This window comes from Drosophila suzukii, chromosome X (genome assembly GCF_043229965.1).
Source record: "Drosophila suzukii chromosome X, CBGP_Dsuzu_IsoJpt1.0, whole genome shotgun sequence".
In the NCBI taxonomy this organism is placed as follows: Eukaryota; Metazoa; Arthropoda; class Insecta; order Diptera; family Drosophilidae; genus Drosophila; species Drosophila suzukii.
Window position 1 is genome coordinate 5,633,529 of NC_092084.1, and position 17,597 is coordinate 5,651,125.

General features: G+C 42.7%; 1 protein-coding gene across 3 annotated transcripts; it reads right to left on the minus strand.

Moving 5' to 3' along the window:
• Nucleotides 1–8,229: 8,229 nt before the first annotated feature.
• On the minus strand, nt 8,230–17,001 carry LOC108016520 (probable ATP-dependent RNA helicase CG8611). 3 transcript variants are annotated; one of them, XM_036820597.3, is made up of 5 exons: nt 16,844–17,001; nt 14,771–16,785; nt 14,281–14,708; nt 9,509–9,698; nt 8,230–9,098 (listed from the first exon to the last, which is right to left on the minus strand). In XM_036820597.3, exons 1-5 carry the CDS (start codon nt 16,901–16,903, stop codon nt 8,822–8,824), a joined length of 2,970 nt encoding a protein of 989 aa, XP_036676492.2. In that variant the 5' UTR covers nt 16,904–17,001; the 3' UTR covers nt 8,230–8,821. The 3 variants fall into 3 exon arrangements, with proteins under 3 accessions (XP_036676492.2, XP_036676493.2, XP_065723818.2); XM_036820598.3 differs by having other exon boundaries at nt 14,771–16,782; nt 16,844–16,997; XM_065867746.2 differs by having other exon boundaries at nt 14,771–16,740; nt 16,880–16,991.
• Nucleotides 17,002–17,597: the final 596 nt, after the last annotated feature.

Genomic DNA, 17,597 nt, shown 5'->3' on the forward strand with positions numbered 1-17,597 from the left:
GCTCGCTGTTAGTTTTTCCTTCTCGATTTTAAAGCGCTTAGTGCCCGGGATAAATCCCAAATGCCACTTCACACTTAATTTGCTCATAATGCCCGGCGTAATCCCTTGACTGGGCCGCAGGACAACCCCTGTTAATATCCTGCCAATTACGCCGGCAACAACAATATTTTCCCTGCCATTTTCCACCACCACGGCAACACAATCACCACCGAAAAGCAGTAGCGAAGTCTTAAGAGATTTTACAAAAACACAGTGAGGATCGTATCGGATCGGATCGGATAGTATCGGATCAGATGGGTTGGATCTTATCACTCCGCTGGCCCGTTCACATATGCCGGGCCTAATGTGACAAATTCATCGAGTCCCAGTCGCCGATGTCCTTTTTCCAGCAGCAGCATCGCTGATAGGGCGCCAAATCCCCGTTTGTGTATACTTTTTTTGCCGCACTCTAATTCCCCGGAACCATTGACAAATTGAGATGGCTGGCCGCCGATAGAAAATGGCAACAAATGTTTTAATTTGGAATTTAGAATTCTTCCTCCTCGCAGGATTAGGACAGAAGTGGCGGAAAAAGGACACGGGCAGTTGTTCAGCTGTGAAAAGCGTTTGCCAGTCCATCTGATCAGTTAAATATGATCTCAAACTTTGAGTATTAGTCGATAGCAATCGGTTGCCACAAGGTCTTATACAGAGAAAATATTCAAATTGGCTTGGGGTTTTTTGTTTTAAAATATATGTAATGGTCTGGTGGACTTTACAATTGTATCACTGATAAAAAACTTGGTAAGTATGAGACTATTATATTTGGCAATTATAATTCATTTAGGGACTTTAAACTTCTGCTTTATTTTTTGGCGAAAATGCGATATTTTTCATTGTCCTTTTTTGATGTAACTTGGCCAAAAATGGTATGAAATCGAAGAGGCATACTGTTTTGGAAAGCTAACAAGCCGGATAATAAATCGCAGTAATTTTCTGGCCGATTATGAAGACTTTAAAATTTTCGAAATTTTCCCTTTTTTTGTAAGGGGTAGCATCATCATTTTTTGCGAAAATTGGTCAAAATTAAAATTTTTAAGGTGTAAATGCCAATTGATTGAAAATTTTATTACGAGTTCAACGAGGTATGACATTCCATTTTTGGACCAATACTTTTATTGTTTCGCCCAAAATACTGAATATTTTTGGGTTGAAAAAAGATCTTATTTTTTTGGCGAAAATGCGATATTTTTCATTGTCCTTTTTTGATGTAACTTGGCCAAAAATGGTATGAAATCGAAGAGGCATACTGTTTTGGAAAGCTAACAAGCCGGATAATAAATCGCAGTAATTTTCTGGCCGATTATGAAGACTTTAAAATTTTCGAAATTTTCCCTTTTTTTTTCATCATTTTTTGCGAAAATTGGTCAAAATTAAAATTTTTAAGGTGTAAATGCCAATTGATTGGAAATTTTATTACGAGTTCAACGAGGTATGACATTCCATTTTTGGACCAATACTTTTATTGTTTCGCCCAAAATACTGAATATTTTTGGGTTGAAAAAAGGATCTTATTTTTTTGGCGAAAATTCGATATTTTTCATTGTCCTTTTTTGATGTAACTTGGCCAAAAATGGTATGAAATCGAAGAGGCATACTGTTTTGGAAAGCTAACAAGCCGGATAATAAATCGCAGTAATTTTCTGGCCGATTATGAAGACTTTAAAATTTTCGAAATTTTCCCTTTTTTTGTAAGGGGTAGCATCATCATTTTTTGCGAAAATTGGTCAAAATTAAAATTTTTAAGGTGTAAATGCCAATTGATTGGAAATTTTATTACGAGTTCAACGAGGTATGACATTCCATTTTTGGACCAATAATTTTATTGTTTCGCCCAAAATACTGAATATTTTTGGGTTGAAAAAAAAGATCTTATTTTTTTTGGCGAAAATGCGATATTTTTCATTGTCCTTTTTTGATGTAACTTGGCCAAAAATGGTATGAAATCGAAGAGGCATACTGTTTTGGAAAGCTAACAAGCCGGATAATAGATCGCAGTAATTTTCTGGCCGATTATAAAGACTTTAAAATTTTCGAAATTTTCACTTTTTTTGTAAGGGGTAGCATCATCATTTTTTGCGAAAATTGGTCAAAATTAAAATTTTTAAGGTGTAAATGCCAATTGATTGGAAATTTTATTACGAGTTCAACGAGGTATGACATTCCATTTTTGGACCAATAATTTTATTGTTTCGCCCAAAATACTTAATATTTTTGGGTTGAAAAAAAAGATCTTATTTTTTTTGGCGAAAATGCGATATTTTTCATTGTCCTTTTTTGATGTAACTTGGCCAAAAATGGTATGAAATCGAAGAGGCATACTGTTTTGGAAAGCTAACAAGCCGGATAATAGATCGCAGTAATTTTCTGGCCGATTATAAAGACTTTAAAATTTTCGAAATTTTCACTTTTTTTGTAAGGGGTAGCATCATCATTTTTTGCGAAAATTGGTCAAAATTAAAATTTTTAAGGTGTAAATGCCAATTGATTGGAAATTTTATTACGAGTTCAACGAGGTATGACATTCCATTTTTGGACCAATACTTTTATTGTTTCGCCCAAAATACTGAATATTTTTGGGTTGAAAAAAAGGATCTTATTTTTTGGCGAAAATGCGATATTTTTCATTGTCCTTTTATGATGTAACTTGGCCAAAAATGGTATGAAATCAAAGAGGCATACTGTTTTGGAAAGCTAACAAGCCGGATAATAGATCGCAGTAATTTTCTGGCCGATTATAAAGACTTTAAATTTTCGAAATTTTCACTTTTCATCATTTTTTGCGAAAATTGGTCAAAATTAAAATTTTTAAGGTGTAAATGCCAATTGATTGGACATTTTATTACGAGTTCAACGAGGTATGACATTCCATTTTTGGACCACTACTTTTATTATTTCGCCCAAAATACTGATTTTTTTGGGTGGATTAATATGAACGTTTTACAGCTTGTTTGTAATAAATATATAAAATAAATTCTAAATCTAATTTCCCATACTGAGAAATATTTTTTATTAATCGTGCACCTTTATTTTTCACCTGATCACGATTCCCATGCGAGTTAATAGAGTTCACAAGGCCGGTTAGAGCGAAACGGCAAGTCAGAGCCAATGATGCCTTTTAATATTTGATTTGCTTTTTTTCTTTTTATACCATTGCCATTTTATGGCAATTTCCAATTTCCAATTATAACGCAATGCGATTGCGTGCTACAAATGACAAGCTCTTATGAATTCGCGAGACGTTGCCCCGGAATTATGATTTCCTATGCCGCAGCCTTGACTGTGGGAAGCCCTTGAAAGGATCGCTCCTTCGGGGGAGGCACCCACACATTGGACGGGAAAGGACAGGAAACCGGCCAAAAGGATGAGCTCGAATTATGCCCATCGACATCGACTTCGACCACATCCTAACCAATTATGGTCATTAAATTGGCATTTGAAATGCTGAAAGGCTGGCGGGCCAAGGAATACCGAAACTATTTAATTCTGATTTAATTCTTTGGCGGCGGTCAGCGGTGCAGAATGCAGAATGCCAACCGTACGGTGAACAACTGTCATAAAAATCACGCAGCGGAAATTATTTTGTCACCATTTATAATTGCATTGTCACAGCGCCAGTCAATAGTGCTCGGCGCTGCTGTTATTATTGTGATTGGAGGGTGTTGAAAGTAACACCCCGCACATTAAATCAAGTGCCACCCCAGCCACCCAGCCACCCATCGTCATACATAAATTATTGAAAAATCATTCTACAAATAAACCCGGCGGAGCCAACAAGGACTCGCCAGACAAGTAAATAAAAGCCACCACCTTTTGGGCCACGGGCAAGAAAAGGACACGCTCTGCCTGTGTTGATTGCTTTGACAAGACCGCAAATAAAGCAGTAAATAACTGGCAAGTGGGTGGATGGGTGGATGGGTGGATTTTACTGGGTGGCTTCGTGGGATTTCGGGTGACACCGGACCCGGTTACATTGCGCATACGCCGCGTGGTAGAAAGCAGCGGCAGAAACCGTAGATCCACTAGCAGATTCAGGGGAATCTTCATAAGTGCACAAATAGCTACTCCATTTTGGTAATATTTTCTTTTCGTTCACAGATATATAAAATATTATAGGAGTATGGATTATATTAACTTTAGAGGGTTTCTAGATCTATACAATATTCAACACCAATTTTAAGTATTTTATCCTTGGTATGGTAAAATTGTTTTTAATATAGAATGCCTATACTAAGTATAAACATTAATAATCAAAGATATAAAAAATATATTAAAATTTATAGAAGTATGCACAGTTTTATTTGGATTATATTAAATTAAGAAGGTTTCTAGATCTATATCATGGCATGGAAAAACTAGCTATTAAATGCAGAATGCAAATACTAGATATAGACATCAGTTTTTAAAGAGCTACAAATTTAAAATAATTAATCTTTATATTTAAAATACATTACTGCAAAAATGTAACATTTTTTTTTGTTATGCTATCAGTTTACTTTTCAATTGATTTTGTCCCACTGTGCACGGTTGGCCTCGCCACAGGCAAATCCAATTAATTTCATAGCGCCTAAAAACTTTAAGCGCAAGCGTCGAAGCAGAGCTAACGCAGCCTCCTTGCGGCGCTTGAAACCCCCTTTTCCCAGCCACTGCCCTCGCCCACTCCACCCCCCTTGGCAATTGCCAGGATTCGTGGGTCGTCAGCTTCCGTTTCCGTTTGAACGAGTGCCCGTCTATTTATTTGCAAATGCAACTTGTCCAATTTGACAGTTGTCGCTTGCGAATGTCACCCAGTAAATCCCAATCCCAATCCCAGTCCCAATGCCAATCCCAATTCCAAGCCTCCTCCTCCTTCAGTGAAGCGGAAAGTGTGAAGGCCTGTAACGAGGCATATTGCGATTGGATTTGTGTAAATTTATTTATGTTAATTAGTTTCAATTTGATTTAATTTGCCCGGCGAGGCAAGCCGAAAGGGGAAAAGGGGAAAAGGGGCAGGGGGCCTGCCTGGCAATTAAAAGCACGTTAAAAACGCATTTAGCAAGCCATACGGATGCGGGGTGGCTATATCTTGGGACCCGTTTAGGCCGAAAACGAAATCGGCTAATGACAGCCGCATCAATCCGCTGCGCTAACAAACCGTTGAAGAAATCACTTTACCAGCGGCGTCCCATAAAACGCAGCTCGCCGGCTGAGAAATGGGCCCCGAAAAGGATCTGAACGATCCATGGATCGTGGATTGTGTATCCCAGTTCTTAGTTCCCAGTTCCCAGTTCCCCGTTCTCAGTTCCCCAATCCCCGATCCCAAGACGAAATGACAACGAGACATGCGAGCAAATGAAATCAAATCAAAAGCAAATGACTCGGGACCCGCGAGCCCGGCTCCTTCGACGAAAACTCTAATTTGTTGATAATTTGCGAGCGCAGCTGAGTTTGGATACTCGGATACTCGGATACCGACTTCGACTTGGGTATATATCAGAGGTCCGCTGACCGCCAACGATGCCCCACGGGTGACTCTCGGGATCAGGCTGACCGTATGCTATAGAATGCTATATGTTCTGGCGGATCGGCCGGCGGCTGGGCAAACTCACCAAGCGGTACTTCCGCTGGTTGGCCAAAATAAAAAGGAAACTTGGTGGAAACGCAAGTCAAGACTAGGAAATACCCAGCAAAAAATATATTTAGGTGTTGCAAAAGGTTACAAAGACGTATTCTTTGGAAAAAAAATAAAAACAAACATTATAATCTATCTATATATTATGTAGTTTCTTTAAATTAGCAAAATAACATTCTGTTTAAGTCCACCAATACATTATATTGTTTCCTTAGACTACTTTTTGTTACGACATCTTGAAGATATTTTGGGATTTGAAGAGCATTTCCATTATAACGATAATACAAAAATAAAAGAATCATAAGATAAGAAAATTATAAAAAATTATTTAACATTTTCTTCAAGATGACACCATTAATAAATGATAGAAAATGCAGTGTTTTTAAATTATTTAAAGTTACCAAGGTGCCCAAGGAAGAAATATACTCCAAATGCATATTTCCCAGGGTAGCAATACTTCTCGAATCCCAATAAGATGGGGCTAAAAAGCCAGAAAGAGACGCGGACTGGTGCTGCTTGGATTTATGGCGCACAGCGCCAACTGCCAATTTAAAGACAATTTGGCCAAGAGGCGCGATTTCAGCTAAATTGCAACACAAATGCAAACAATTAGGGACTTCTCTTTTTGCCGCAGCAGTGCAGTTGCAGCGGTTGCAGCGGTTGCAGCCGCCCCAAACTGGAAGGTCACCAGAACTCGGAGAGATCCCACAGATGACAGATGATCTTTCAGTACCCTCGAAATATCGCCCCAGTTGAGCGTCGAAATTAATTGGTTTTTAACGCGGGGCGACGATGGATAAAAATGGGAATAAGATGGTTTGGCTTCGGGTTGGCTGGTTAACTGCTCAGGTTGCGTAAGAACAGAAGCAGAAATGGATTAAAGTTGAAGAAGCTTCTTTGGGGGAGAACACCCACGGATCTAGGCCTTTTTATGGCCATACTAAAGATGTAAAATTATGTTATAGAACGGAAATAAATATGAAACTTACTAGTCAAGAGCAAAGTATACGTTTATTGTTATATTGAAAATAAAAAAAACAATAGCTCAAGCAGACGATACATTATAAATCTATACAAAGTCGGCTAACAGCCAACATCTGTTGGTAATCCCCTTTCAGCCTTCCGATTGATTTAAGCCCAGTGTTCGCATGTGTGATTAGGACCGATCTAATTGGATCAACTCCTGCTGCCAGGATCGCCCCCGAGGAAAGTGCCTTTTCACCACCCTCTCACCCGGCAAAAGGGTTGGCCGCGGAAAATTGCTAATGTGATTGCACTAATGGCTCGAATTATAGACGCATTAGGGTAAATTAAAATCCTCCACTCGACGGGACGGCTGTGTCCAAAAGGGGGTGGTAATAAAGTTGTAGTGGCGCCCTAACAATGCCCTTTGTTGGTTGGTCAGGTGCAAATGTTGCATGTTTTTTTTCTCGGACCTTCCCCCAGTTTTCCTCTACTTTTCCAGCTCCTTTTCATCGAAATAAAAAGGGGGCAGGGGTGTGGGGAATTTTCCGTCATTGAGTACGACCCAAAACAGCTGTCAGCTTTTTTGTCGCTCGGAAAAGGGAAAACTCTAATGTGGCCCACGGCGTTGACAACTGGGTGGAGCTGAAAATAGGGAGGGTTTTCCATGGGTGTGGGGAAGGGGGGCTGTGAAGGGATTGCCCCCTGCTAAGTGACAATTATTCGTGCTAGTTGTTGGTTCGGTTCCCCAAAGTATTGGTTACGTTACGCGATTGGTTAGCGCTAAGTGGACGCCAATCGCATTTGGGGATCAGAGCGGAGTAACTATCCGTTTTCCAATCTGTTTTTTTTTACACTACGCTAATAAATTATTTATTTTACGTTTCGAATAAAAATATACTTAGAATATCTGTAAAACTGTGTTCTTATTTTTCTTTCCCTATATGTTGGTAATAAAAAATAAATTTGATCTTAAACAACTAATAATTGAACAATATTTTATACGTTATGTACTATTTGAAAAAAAAAAAATATATTTATTTTTGTTCTCATTTTTCTTTCCATATAATTAATAAAAATATAAAAAAAATTGTGAGAGCTAAAAAAATAAATGACACTTTAAAAATTAAAAAAAGTTATATCTATAGATTGGCAGAGTATTTTGATTATACTTAAGCAAAATCTCGATTAACAGATCAAAGCATATAAGCCACCACACTCACCCTTCCGGAAACGCCTGACCACAAGTCCTCGAACCCAGTACGCCCCACTTCTTCTATGGCCAACCCCTGTAAAAGGGGTTTGGGGGACTGGTTCCTTTTAATGGACGCATTTATACCAAAATATTATTTCATATGTTGACACTCGCACGTAATTAGGAATCGACTGCGGCCCGATGGTTCATGCCTGATTGACTTTGACTTTGAGTGACATATAGACGTGGGCGTGGGCCAGTGGCCTAATTAAAAATCAATCGCTGACCGTCTAATTAGGGGCCTTTTCAGTCCCATCGAGAATCGAGAGGCCGCAATTAAGGGCCATAATACTTCTGATATCACGCCCCCCCGCATTCCCCATTTGCCACGTGTCCTGGCCGGGGAAAGAACAAAAAATCGTTTGTACAGTGCTTATATGTATCCGATATTTATTTATGCCTTGTCCAACAAATTATGCGCTTCAGTTGCATAAAAAGGCAACACGTGCCGACCTCTGACCCCCGCCGCCGCCGCTTGTGACATTTTCAAAACTGAATGAATCTGCAGTGAGCGGAAAATGGATTTCTAATATTTTCCACACAAAAAATGAACGAACATATTACGGCGAGTAATCAAAAACAAAAAAAAAAAGGAAAAACAGTTGGAAAAAAATCTAAAAGGAAGCTTAAAATATGCTGGCGGGCGGCCACAACTTTTCCCGCAGGACGTCCGGGCTTAAAAGTTGAGAAAAATGAAACTTTTATGAGCGCATCTCCTTGGGTTTTCTTAGATTTTCACTCGGCTATATATATAATATATATGGAGCAATTTTCTTTTCGATTAAATGCTTGAGCAGGCACAGCGGACAGGCAAAATGGCGCGCATAAAGTGCCGCAAAGTGCTCCGAGCTGCGAGCTCCATCCGGACCGTGCTGCTCCTCCATCTCCTCCTCGTGGTCCTCCTCCTCCTCCGCCTCCAAGTCCTTCTAATATTTCCAACTAACATCCTCCTCCTACGCCTGCTTGCGTCGCTTGGCGGGTCCCTCGGCCGGCAGTCCGCTGTCGAACTCGGACATGTTCAGGGCCCTCGATTTGCCCAGGCTCTTCATGAAGCTGACGCGGCCCACACCGCCTCCCATGAAGCCTCCTCTGGAACCTGGCGGTCCTGGCTTCCGGCGATCGCCCTCCGGCGCTCCTCCGTCCCGCTGCTGCAGCTGACGCACTTCCCCGGTGACCGTCGTCGTGAAGCGCCGCTTGGCCCGCTTCTGCGCCTGAATCTTCTCGGGATCTCTGCAAGAAAGCAAAAGGATGGATATGAGATTCAATTTATGGGATAACAAAAGGAAATATATGACCTCCCTTTAAATATATTGAAATACTCCCGCTTGGGTGTTTTCTAAAAAATAATGGAACCCTAAGATCGTTTAAGGGAACACTATGTCTTTCAAAATATCATTAAGCACCAACTTGAATAAAAAGCTAAAAGACTTTGATTCCCATAAAACTATTTGATATTAATTCAAAATTTGTTATAAAATCCTAAAATATTATATGCTGTTGCATCTAGCTTAAACTTTAAAGACCTTTAGCTCCCTAAGTTTAAAAAAATAATTTTATAATTGCAAATAGATATTTTAAAATTCCTTAAATGATATAGTATATCTTTGGATCCCCGATCCGGATCTCGAGTAGTATCTTACCTCTCCGTGTAGGTCAGTCGGTTGGTGGGCGGGGCCGCCTTGGGGGCGGCGTGCTGGGCGGCGAACTTGGAGGGCGCCTCCTTGAGGGCGAAGCTCTTGGCGAAGTGGCCCATGTGGGCGATGCGCACGTTGAAGATGGGCTTCAGCTCCTTGGGAAACGTCGAGTAGAACTTCATCCAGGACACAAAGGCTGCGAGGGCGGGGCGGGGAAAAAAGCGGAGATGTTAATGCCTTTAGAATTAATTGATGTCTTGGCTTAAGTGCCATGTGTGTGTGTGTGAGCCGCATTCATTACAAAATAAATTTGTTAAAATGACAAATGAGCAATGTCAGCAAAGGATTTCACATCGCATCCACAATAGACCCGGGCATTGTGCACAGCACATACCCTGTGTGTATGCGATTGTGGTTCGCTGTTGTGGGCATGTCCTTGCTAATTACGCAGCACTTATGCCAGGCAATCCAAATTATACAACAATGATATCAAATTACCAACGGAGCAGCCACTCAGGACCGCAATTGTTACCCCGATAAGCATCTCGCCTGGCGGAGTTGGAGGATTGGGACTGGGATATGTAAATGTGATGTGATGTGAAATGAAAAATGCAATGCAAATGCTCAAAGAACGACACTTTCCAAACGAAACGAGACAGATGCGAGTGAGAGTCGCGGGGCGAGTCGAATCCCGAATCCTTTCTAAGGATGTCCCAGAATATCAAAGATTTCGGAAGACTAATGAGCATCAGCAGAAATTGATACAGGTCTCGAATAAGATGAAAAGGATAGTTTTGTAAAACCTATTTCGTTTTCCTATACCAATCTTAGTTGGAATATGAAATATAATGCAATTTTGTACTTAATATAATACATTTTACCATTTGAATTTAATTATAAGAATTAAAATATTTCCATTATAAAACTTGCAAGCTTAAGTGTTATAAAAACACCATTCTAATAAAAACTTCTCACTATTAATAAATAAAAATAAATATACATCATTTATAAATTATCTTTATTACTGATCAATTAAAATTTGAAAAAATCATTCTAAGGGTTTCGAATAACAGATTTTTCATAAAATGCTTTTCCAAGCCAGCAAGCCTGCATTATTCATCACATAGTAGGCCACTAAATTGGCTTTAATAAACTAGTCGCCCTTCCGTTAGCAGGAGTTCGTAATTGACTACCGAAGAGCCACATTTCCCGGCCACACACACCGAAACCTCCAGCTCCAGGACGATTCCGGGATGACTCCCAGATGAACTGCAGATCCCAAGAGCAGGAAACAGAGGAGGAGGATGGATGAGGAGGAGGCATACCCAGCCGAGATGGATGCGAAGACGTTCCTGCCCCGGCAATTAACTCACAGCAGTCCATTCTGCATTCCGCATCCCTCATCCCAGTTTCAGTTCCACTTCCATTTCCACTTCCAGTTGCCGTGTCCTTTTTTGGGGACCAAAGTCTCGAAGTCAAGCCCTGGTCTTGGGCTTTCTGGCTCTGGCTTAATTGCCGCAAATGCGATTACGGCCAAGTGGCAGACATTAGGCAAACAAAAAGTATGACGGCAGCGGATGTTTAGAGACGTCTGCCAGCCGGAAGTGGCGAATAAAATAAATGTCATTCGGGGGAGGACGACGTCGGCTGGAGAGTTCGGAATCCACCGCAGAAGCCGCACAAAATGGCTTTTTATGCCATTGTCTCGGTGGTTTTTGCTTTTCTCTGGATTCTCTGGATCCTGGAGTGGGGTCTTTTGGGTGTGGATGTGCCTTCCCCGGATTTTGTGGTTGTTTCTTCAGCGCGTGTCCATGCGGTTTGTGTGTAGGCGTGGCAAATTGTTGTGATTGTTTTTCAGTCCACCCATTCGCAGTTCCATTGCCATTGCCATATCCCAACCCCCATCCTCTGTGGGTTTTTCTCACCCAAAACCCACACCGCAGAGCTAATCGGGGGTGTCGCCCGAATGCGGGGGTCTTAAGGGCCATCAGGGGCTTAGTTGTGCAGGGCATTAGCAGAACCCTTTTGCAGCGGGATAGGGCCAAACAATGGCTGGAACAGCCAGCGAAAATATACCTTTAAATACGCCAAAAATGATTGTAAGTCAAAAGGGAACTATGAGGATCAGCGTGGATGTCAAAGGATTATCCTGCATTTAAAAACAGATGTTTTTGAAGAGAGTTAATTCAGAAACGGAGAGGCCCCAATCGAACTTAGTTAATAATAATTAGACCCAATATCATAATAAATAATGTATCATCTGCAATCACTCCACAAGCTCGAATATACTTCACACAGATTCTGGTCAACTGGCTGTAAGCCCCTAGCTCATGAATTTTAGCTAGAACAAATTGGGAATTATAAGTACCCATAGATATCATTTTATTTTATCAAAATTATCTATGACGTGGCCAATTGTAAAATTAATTATTATTACAATAACATTAATTTAGTATTATCAAAGAAAGTTAGTTCCGCCCCAATAAGGTAAACTAAGTATTTTATAACGGACAAGAAAGAAGCTAGCTAGAGCTTAGTTATTTCGCCTGTACCATTGTCTTACTGCCTTGAAACGCACTGTAGCACGAGCTACTGAAACTTTAAAAAGCCGGCTGAAGACAAAAAGTGAATTCTGAGTTGAAAATTGTTTCAATTACCGATGCAATGCAAGTCGCAGATGTTCTTCCCTCTCTTTCCGAGCGCGCTTGTCTCCGCACTACCCGTCTCTTTCTGCCGCCCCGATGCGCTGTCCCTTTCTGGCTTTCTGGTCTTTTATCTGCTGCTTTGTACAGTTTTGTTCAAGCGTAATACTTTTTAATGGCTTTTTGATTGGACGCAGCAGAGCAGGAGCAGTAGAAAACTGCATCCTCCAGGATACTTTTCCCCCCTCCAATTCCGGGCATTCCGTATCGCCCGTCTCTTTCGTCCCGGCTATTGCCGTCTCTTTCGGCCATTTTGGCTGTTTGGCATTTTGGCTGCTCTGCTCTTAAGTTTTGCCAAGTGGCTTCCTGTCTTGACGCTTGACTCGGCGCTTAAGTGCAATTTGCGTTGCCATTTTGACCGACCCGCCCGCCCCGTGCGTCTATATGTGGGTAGATACATCCTTTATCCTTTATTTATCTTGCTGTTTTGCCATTGTTTTGCGATATTTCGCTCAGTTTCCGTTTCCTGTTTCGAGTCGCCATCTCAGCCATCAAAGGAGCTCCCGCCACCCCATTCAACCATTCAAACTGCCATCCTTTTGGGTGCCTTTCACCCCATTTATGATTCATTTTGGGTGCCTCTTTTCGATTAGAATCGTTTCCACTTGCCTGCCCCACCCCCCCTCGAAGGTTCTTTATGTTTCAATCGCAGGAAAATGGGGAAAACCCTCGCCAGTACTTTCTCAACCCTTCACACGCGCCTTGGTAACATCTAATTAACTTTTTTTCTAGTCTTTCCAACGCTGCAATTACAATTTCAGCAGGATAGTAAGGGAATTACTAGCAGGCAGACAGGGAATTACCTTATAGAGAGATTTTATTGTAAATATAAGGGGATACCCTTTTAATTCGATAGGTAGACTGGGTTAGCACTTCTTCTTTTAGAATAATAACTGATTTATCAAAAAAGGTCAGTTTGAACGAAGGTTATTATTAAGTATTGCTCGAAAAATGATATCATATCAAATTATTAGTTCGCTTTTTATATTAGTCAGTAAGTTTGATTATTTCATGCTTATAAATATGTTTTCTAATAAAATAATATTGTACTTTTAAGCAAGGGAAATATTATTTCAATTGGTACTTATTATCTTAAAAGTGATATACCCCCTTTGAGATTTTCCTAGGGTAGCTATACCCCATCCCCGTTTTGAAAAGCAAATAAAATAAAATGTGGAAATAACTGAAGGCAGAAAAAAGGATCGGGCGATGAAAGAAGTCGCTGGTGGTCACTTGCCGCGTTGAAGGATGGGGGTGGTGGGAGATTGGGGGTGAAAGAGGGTGCTTCTGGGGTGGTGGGTGGTTGGAGGTCGGCGAGGGAGGCAGAAGTGGGGGACCACTCAGTTGACACGCAATCGAAATTAACTTCAAATATGAAATAATTTTTGTGTTTTTAACGCGCGCTGCCCCGTGGATGATAACTGGGCCTGGGGGGCGGTCAAAAGAGCGGGGGCGTGGCTCGGGCTACCAACTTATAATTGGAAAAATAGCCGAGCGTTTGTGTGTTTGTTTCCCCCTCTTTTTTTCCAGCCACCCGAGTGTTGTAAAAAATCGTAATTACAAAGTTAATGTTCTTTGGTGAAAGGATTAAATTGCTAGTTTGTCCAGGGATCGGAGTTGGGGCAATTGGAAAAGTAAGCGCCATGGGAACTCGTCCAATGGCACGGGATTCAAAAGGGGTCTGGGTCCCTGGATATTCTAAATATGACAAATCAGACAGGGTCCTAGTGGTAATCGAACGATTAAATGGTATTGATTGAATTGAAAATAAATAGGGGGCATTTAAAACACACAAGTATTCTAAACTCATATATTTAACTTAATAACATTAAGTTAATTGAATATATTTAACGGATATTCAACAAATGCTTTGTAGTTTTCTTTTAATTTTTAACCAATTGATTTGTTAATCAGACAGGGTCCTTTTTCTTTGGGTAAAAGTAAGAAAAAGCGCATTTAAGCCGCCTAAATATTCTTAACTCTTATATTACAAATAAGTGAAATATATAAAACGGACACCTAACAAATACTTTTGTAATGAACCTTGAGTATAGGAATAGCTTGAATAGCACCTACCTTTGCAGGACTTGTCGTGCAGCTCGCGATCATCCTCGAGCAGCGTCTGGAACTTGTGCTGCAGGTTGGAGGCCGCCTCCTGGACCGTCCTGGCCTCATCGTCCTTGGGCAGCAGGGTCTGCAGGTAGGCGTACATGTCGCCCTGCTGGATGCGAATGCGCTTCTTCTCCAGATGCCGCACGAACTGCGCCTCGCTGGGCGCCAGGAAGAGCACGGCCCTGCCCTTGCGCCCCGCCCTCGCCGTTCGACCCACGCGGTGGACGAAATCGGCAGTGGTCTGCGGCGGTGTGTACTGCACCACCAGCTTTACGTCGGGCACATCGATGCCGCGACCCACCACATCGGTGGCCAAGAGGACGCAGCTGGGGCAATCGCGGAAGCCACGGAAAACGCCTTGTCGTTCCGTCTGCGTCATGGAGCCATGCAATCTAGGGCGAAATACCAAAGGATTAGGAGGAATAAGTCACTGGGAGATCCACAACCAACTCACTTGAAGAAGCGCAGACCCTGGAGCAGTGGTGTATCCCCGTCGCCTTCCGAATCTCCCTCCTCCTGCTCGTCCTCCTCGTCGAGAACTCGCCTTGTCAACGCCTCGTTCAACATGTCGTGATGGAAGTTCACCATTTCGGTGGTGCTCATGAACACAATCGCCTTGAACTGCTTGGGACTGGCGTCCACTTCCTTGGCCAGCAGCGAGGAGAGGGCCACTAGGCGCAGCTTGGGCGGCACCACCACATAGCTGAGCTGCAGGTTCTCGGGGATACTCAGCACACCTGTCACATCCTCCTGGTACTCGCCCAGTCCGTCGTCCACCTCCAGCAGGGTCTCGATGGTCTCCTTCTGGTAGCCATCCTTCGTTTTAAGGGCCACACTTGCCGCCTCATCGCTGTTGTCTATGTACAAGGGATTCTTGAGGGTCAGACCAGCCAGCTGCTGGACCTGCGAGGTCAAAGTAGCACTCAGCAGCATACGTTGCAGTTGCGGCAGCTCCTTGTCCTCGCTCTCGGCACGCTGCTTGTCGATGGCCTCCACCAGCTGCTTGACATCGCGCTCGTAGCCCAGTTCCAGCAGGCGATCGGCCTCGTCCAGGATCAGGAACTGCAGTTTGGTTAGCTTGAAGGAGGCCGTGTGCAGCAGGTGATCCACCAGGCGACCAGGTGTGCCTATCAGTATGTTAATGCCCTTCCGGAGCCGGGCCTTTTCGCTCTTCCTGCTCTCGCCACCCAGCAGGGAGCCGGGCACAATCCAAGTGTAGGGCTTGACCAGCTTCTGGATGAGTTCGTATGTCTGCATCACCAGTTCCCTGGTGGGCACAATGACCAGCGCCAGCACGCCGTCTTTCCGCTGAATCCTGGGCTGCTGTTTCTGCAGCAGTTCCACTAGGGGTAGAGCATAAGCCAGGGTTTTTCCCGAACCCGTTTGCGAGCGAACCAGCACATCTTTGCCCTGCAGCACCTCGGGTATCGTCTTCTGCTGCACGCTGGTCAGCTCACGTATGCTGAGCAGGTCTTCCAGGTTCTTTACGGCATGTGGATGCAGTCCCAAGGTGGATATCTTGGAGCCCGAAAAGATGGTCTCCTTGACGGGCTTCACAGCTCTCTGTCCGAGTTGCTTGAGTGCCTCGACATCGCTTTGGTCGAAGAGGCCTATCTTCTTGGTGCGAAACCGGTTTCCCGAGGTTTCCTCAGCTTTTGATGGCGTTTTCGTAGGTTTTTTGACGGTCTTTTGAGGTTCTTCTGCCTCCGGTGAGCTTTCCTCATCGGACTCTGCTGAGTCTTTGTCGGATTCGGCTGAATCTTCACCGGATTCTTCTCCAGATTGTGGGGCTTGCCTTACTGATGTCTTTTCAGGTCTTTTTCCCGCGGTAGCTCTGGTTTTTGCCGGCAAATCTGACCCGTACTCCGCCTCCTCCTCGTCTCCATTCGATTCCTGATCTTCTCCTCCCTCCTCCTGCCTCTTTTTCCGCCTCTCCTCCTCCATTTGAGCCCGGAATAGGTCGCCTGCCCTTGGCATTTGATTGGGATTCTGGGGTTTTCGGTGGTTTTTCAAGGCCCGCGTGAGCTGCTCATCGCTGAGCTTCGCCAGGGGCTTTCCCGGCCTCTGTTTCTTGCCCAATCTCTCGGCTCTGGTGATTTTTGGCTTGGCTTTTTGGATGACCACCGGTTTTGTGGTCACATTCAGCATGAAATCATCGCCCAAAGGGCTCTTAGCAGGTGGTTTTGAAGAGCTGACATTGAACATGAGATCTCCGTGGGATACATCATCTTTTTTAGAGGAAAAAAGGGCGGAAAGTGAAGAATTCGCAGAAGAAACTGGAGGAGTAGAAGGCACTTTGTTTGAAGAACTTGTCGAGGGATTTCGAGGGCCAGAGTTTGTGGCTGCTCTCGCTAAAGGCGCCTTTCTTCGCAGCACAATTGCCTTTACCTTGGGTTTGTCCACATTGAATTGGAAGTCGAAAGCCTCAGAATTTTGTGCACGTTTTTTAACCGATTGCACTGGTCCCTGCTGAAATATAATAAACAATAAATGAAATCCTTAATTTATTACTGAGACATTCACTTACCTGTTGTTTTTTCTGGGCCGCCGGCTTTACGTTTACATTCAGCGATATATTATCCACCATTTTTGCGCATTTGTGTCACAAAGTCAAGGAAAACTAATGAAATTTTTGTAAATAAAATAAAACGTGCGCGTCTTTTCTTCTTTTTTTGCCAGTCACAACGAAGCGTAACCACACAGCTGTTCGCGAGCCAATGCGGCCCATAAAAAGTGGCACGGCGCTGCCAGACTAATGGGAAAAGGTGCGAGGGCGCCGAAATTTGAATTTGCACGTTACAAGAAAGTACAAATAAATACATTTTCATTGGGTGCCCTTTGTTTCAGTTTATATAATTTTGTAATATTTATTATGTGTCTTTTAAGAGTTGTATCTTTCAGTATTGCCTTCTATATCAAACTGGCAAATTAAACAAATATTATTTTTATATTTTTAGGGTATTTGTATCACAACCCATTTAAAATAACAACCTTGCACCTCGTTTTTAATATTGTATATTAATATATTTTATATTTTGGCAAATTCAGTAACATGGTTTGTTATTAAAGTAACTTTCTCTAAATATAATATGCTTACAACGAGTTTCGCAGGCGACACAAAAAAAATTCAACGCATTCAACTGCCTTGGGCAGCGAAGTGGGTTCCATGGTAATTGTGGTTGTGGTTGTGGTGGGTGGTTGTGGGTGGTGGTGGGTGGAATGGGGTGCTGCTGTGGTCTTGTGGGTGGGTGGCCTTGGTGGTTCGGGTCTTCCTTATCATT

Bases quoted from the DNA above. Each gene is read 5' to 3' on its own strand.
- LOC108016520 (XM_036820597.3), bottom strand. From the start codon at position 16,903: ATGGTGGATAATATATCGCTGAATGTAAACGTAAAGCCGGCGGCCCAG. The intron at 16,786-16,843 runs GTAAGTGAATGT...ATTATATTTCAG, and splicing joins CGGCCCAGAAAAAACAACAG to CAGGGACCAGTGCAATCGGT. The intron at 9,699-14,280 runs GTAGGTGCTATT...CCGCCCTCGCAG, and splicing joins GCACGACAAGTCCTGCAAAG to CCTTTGTGTCCTGGATGAAG.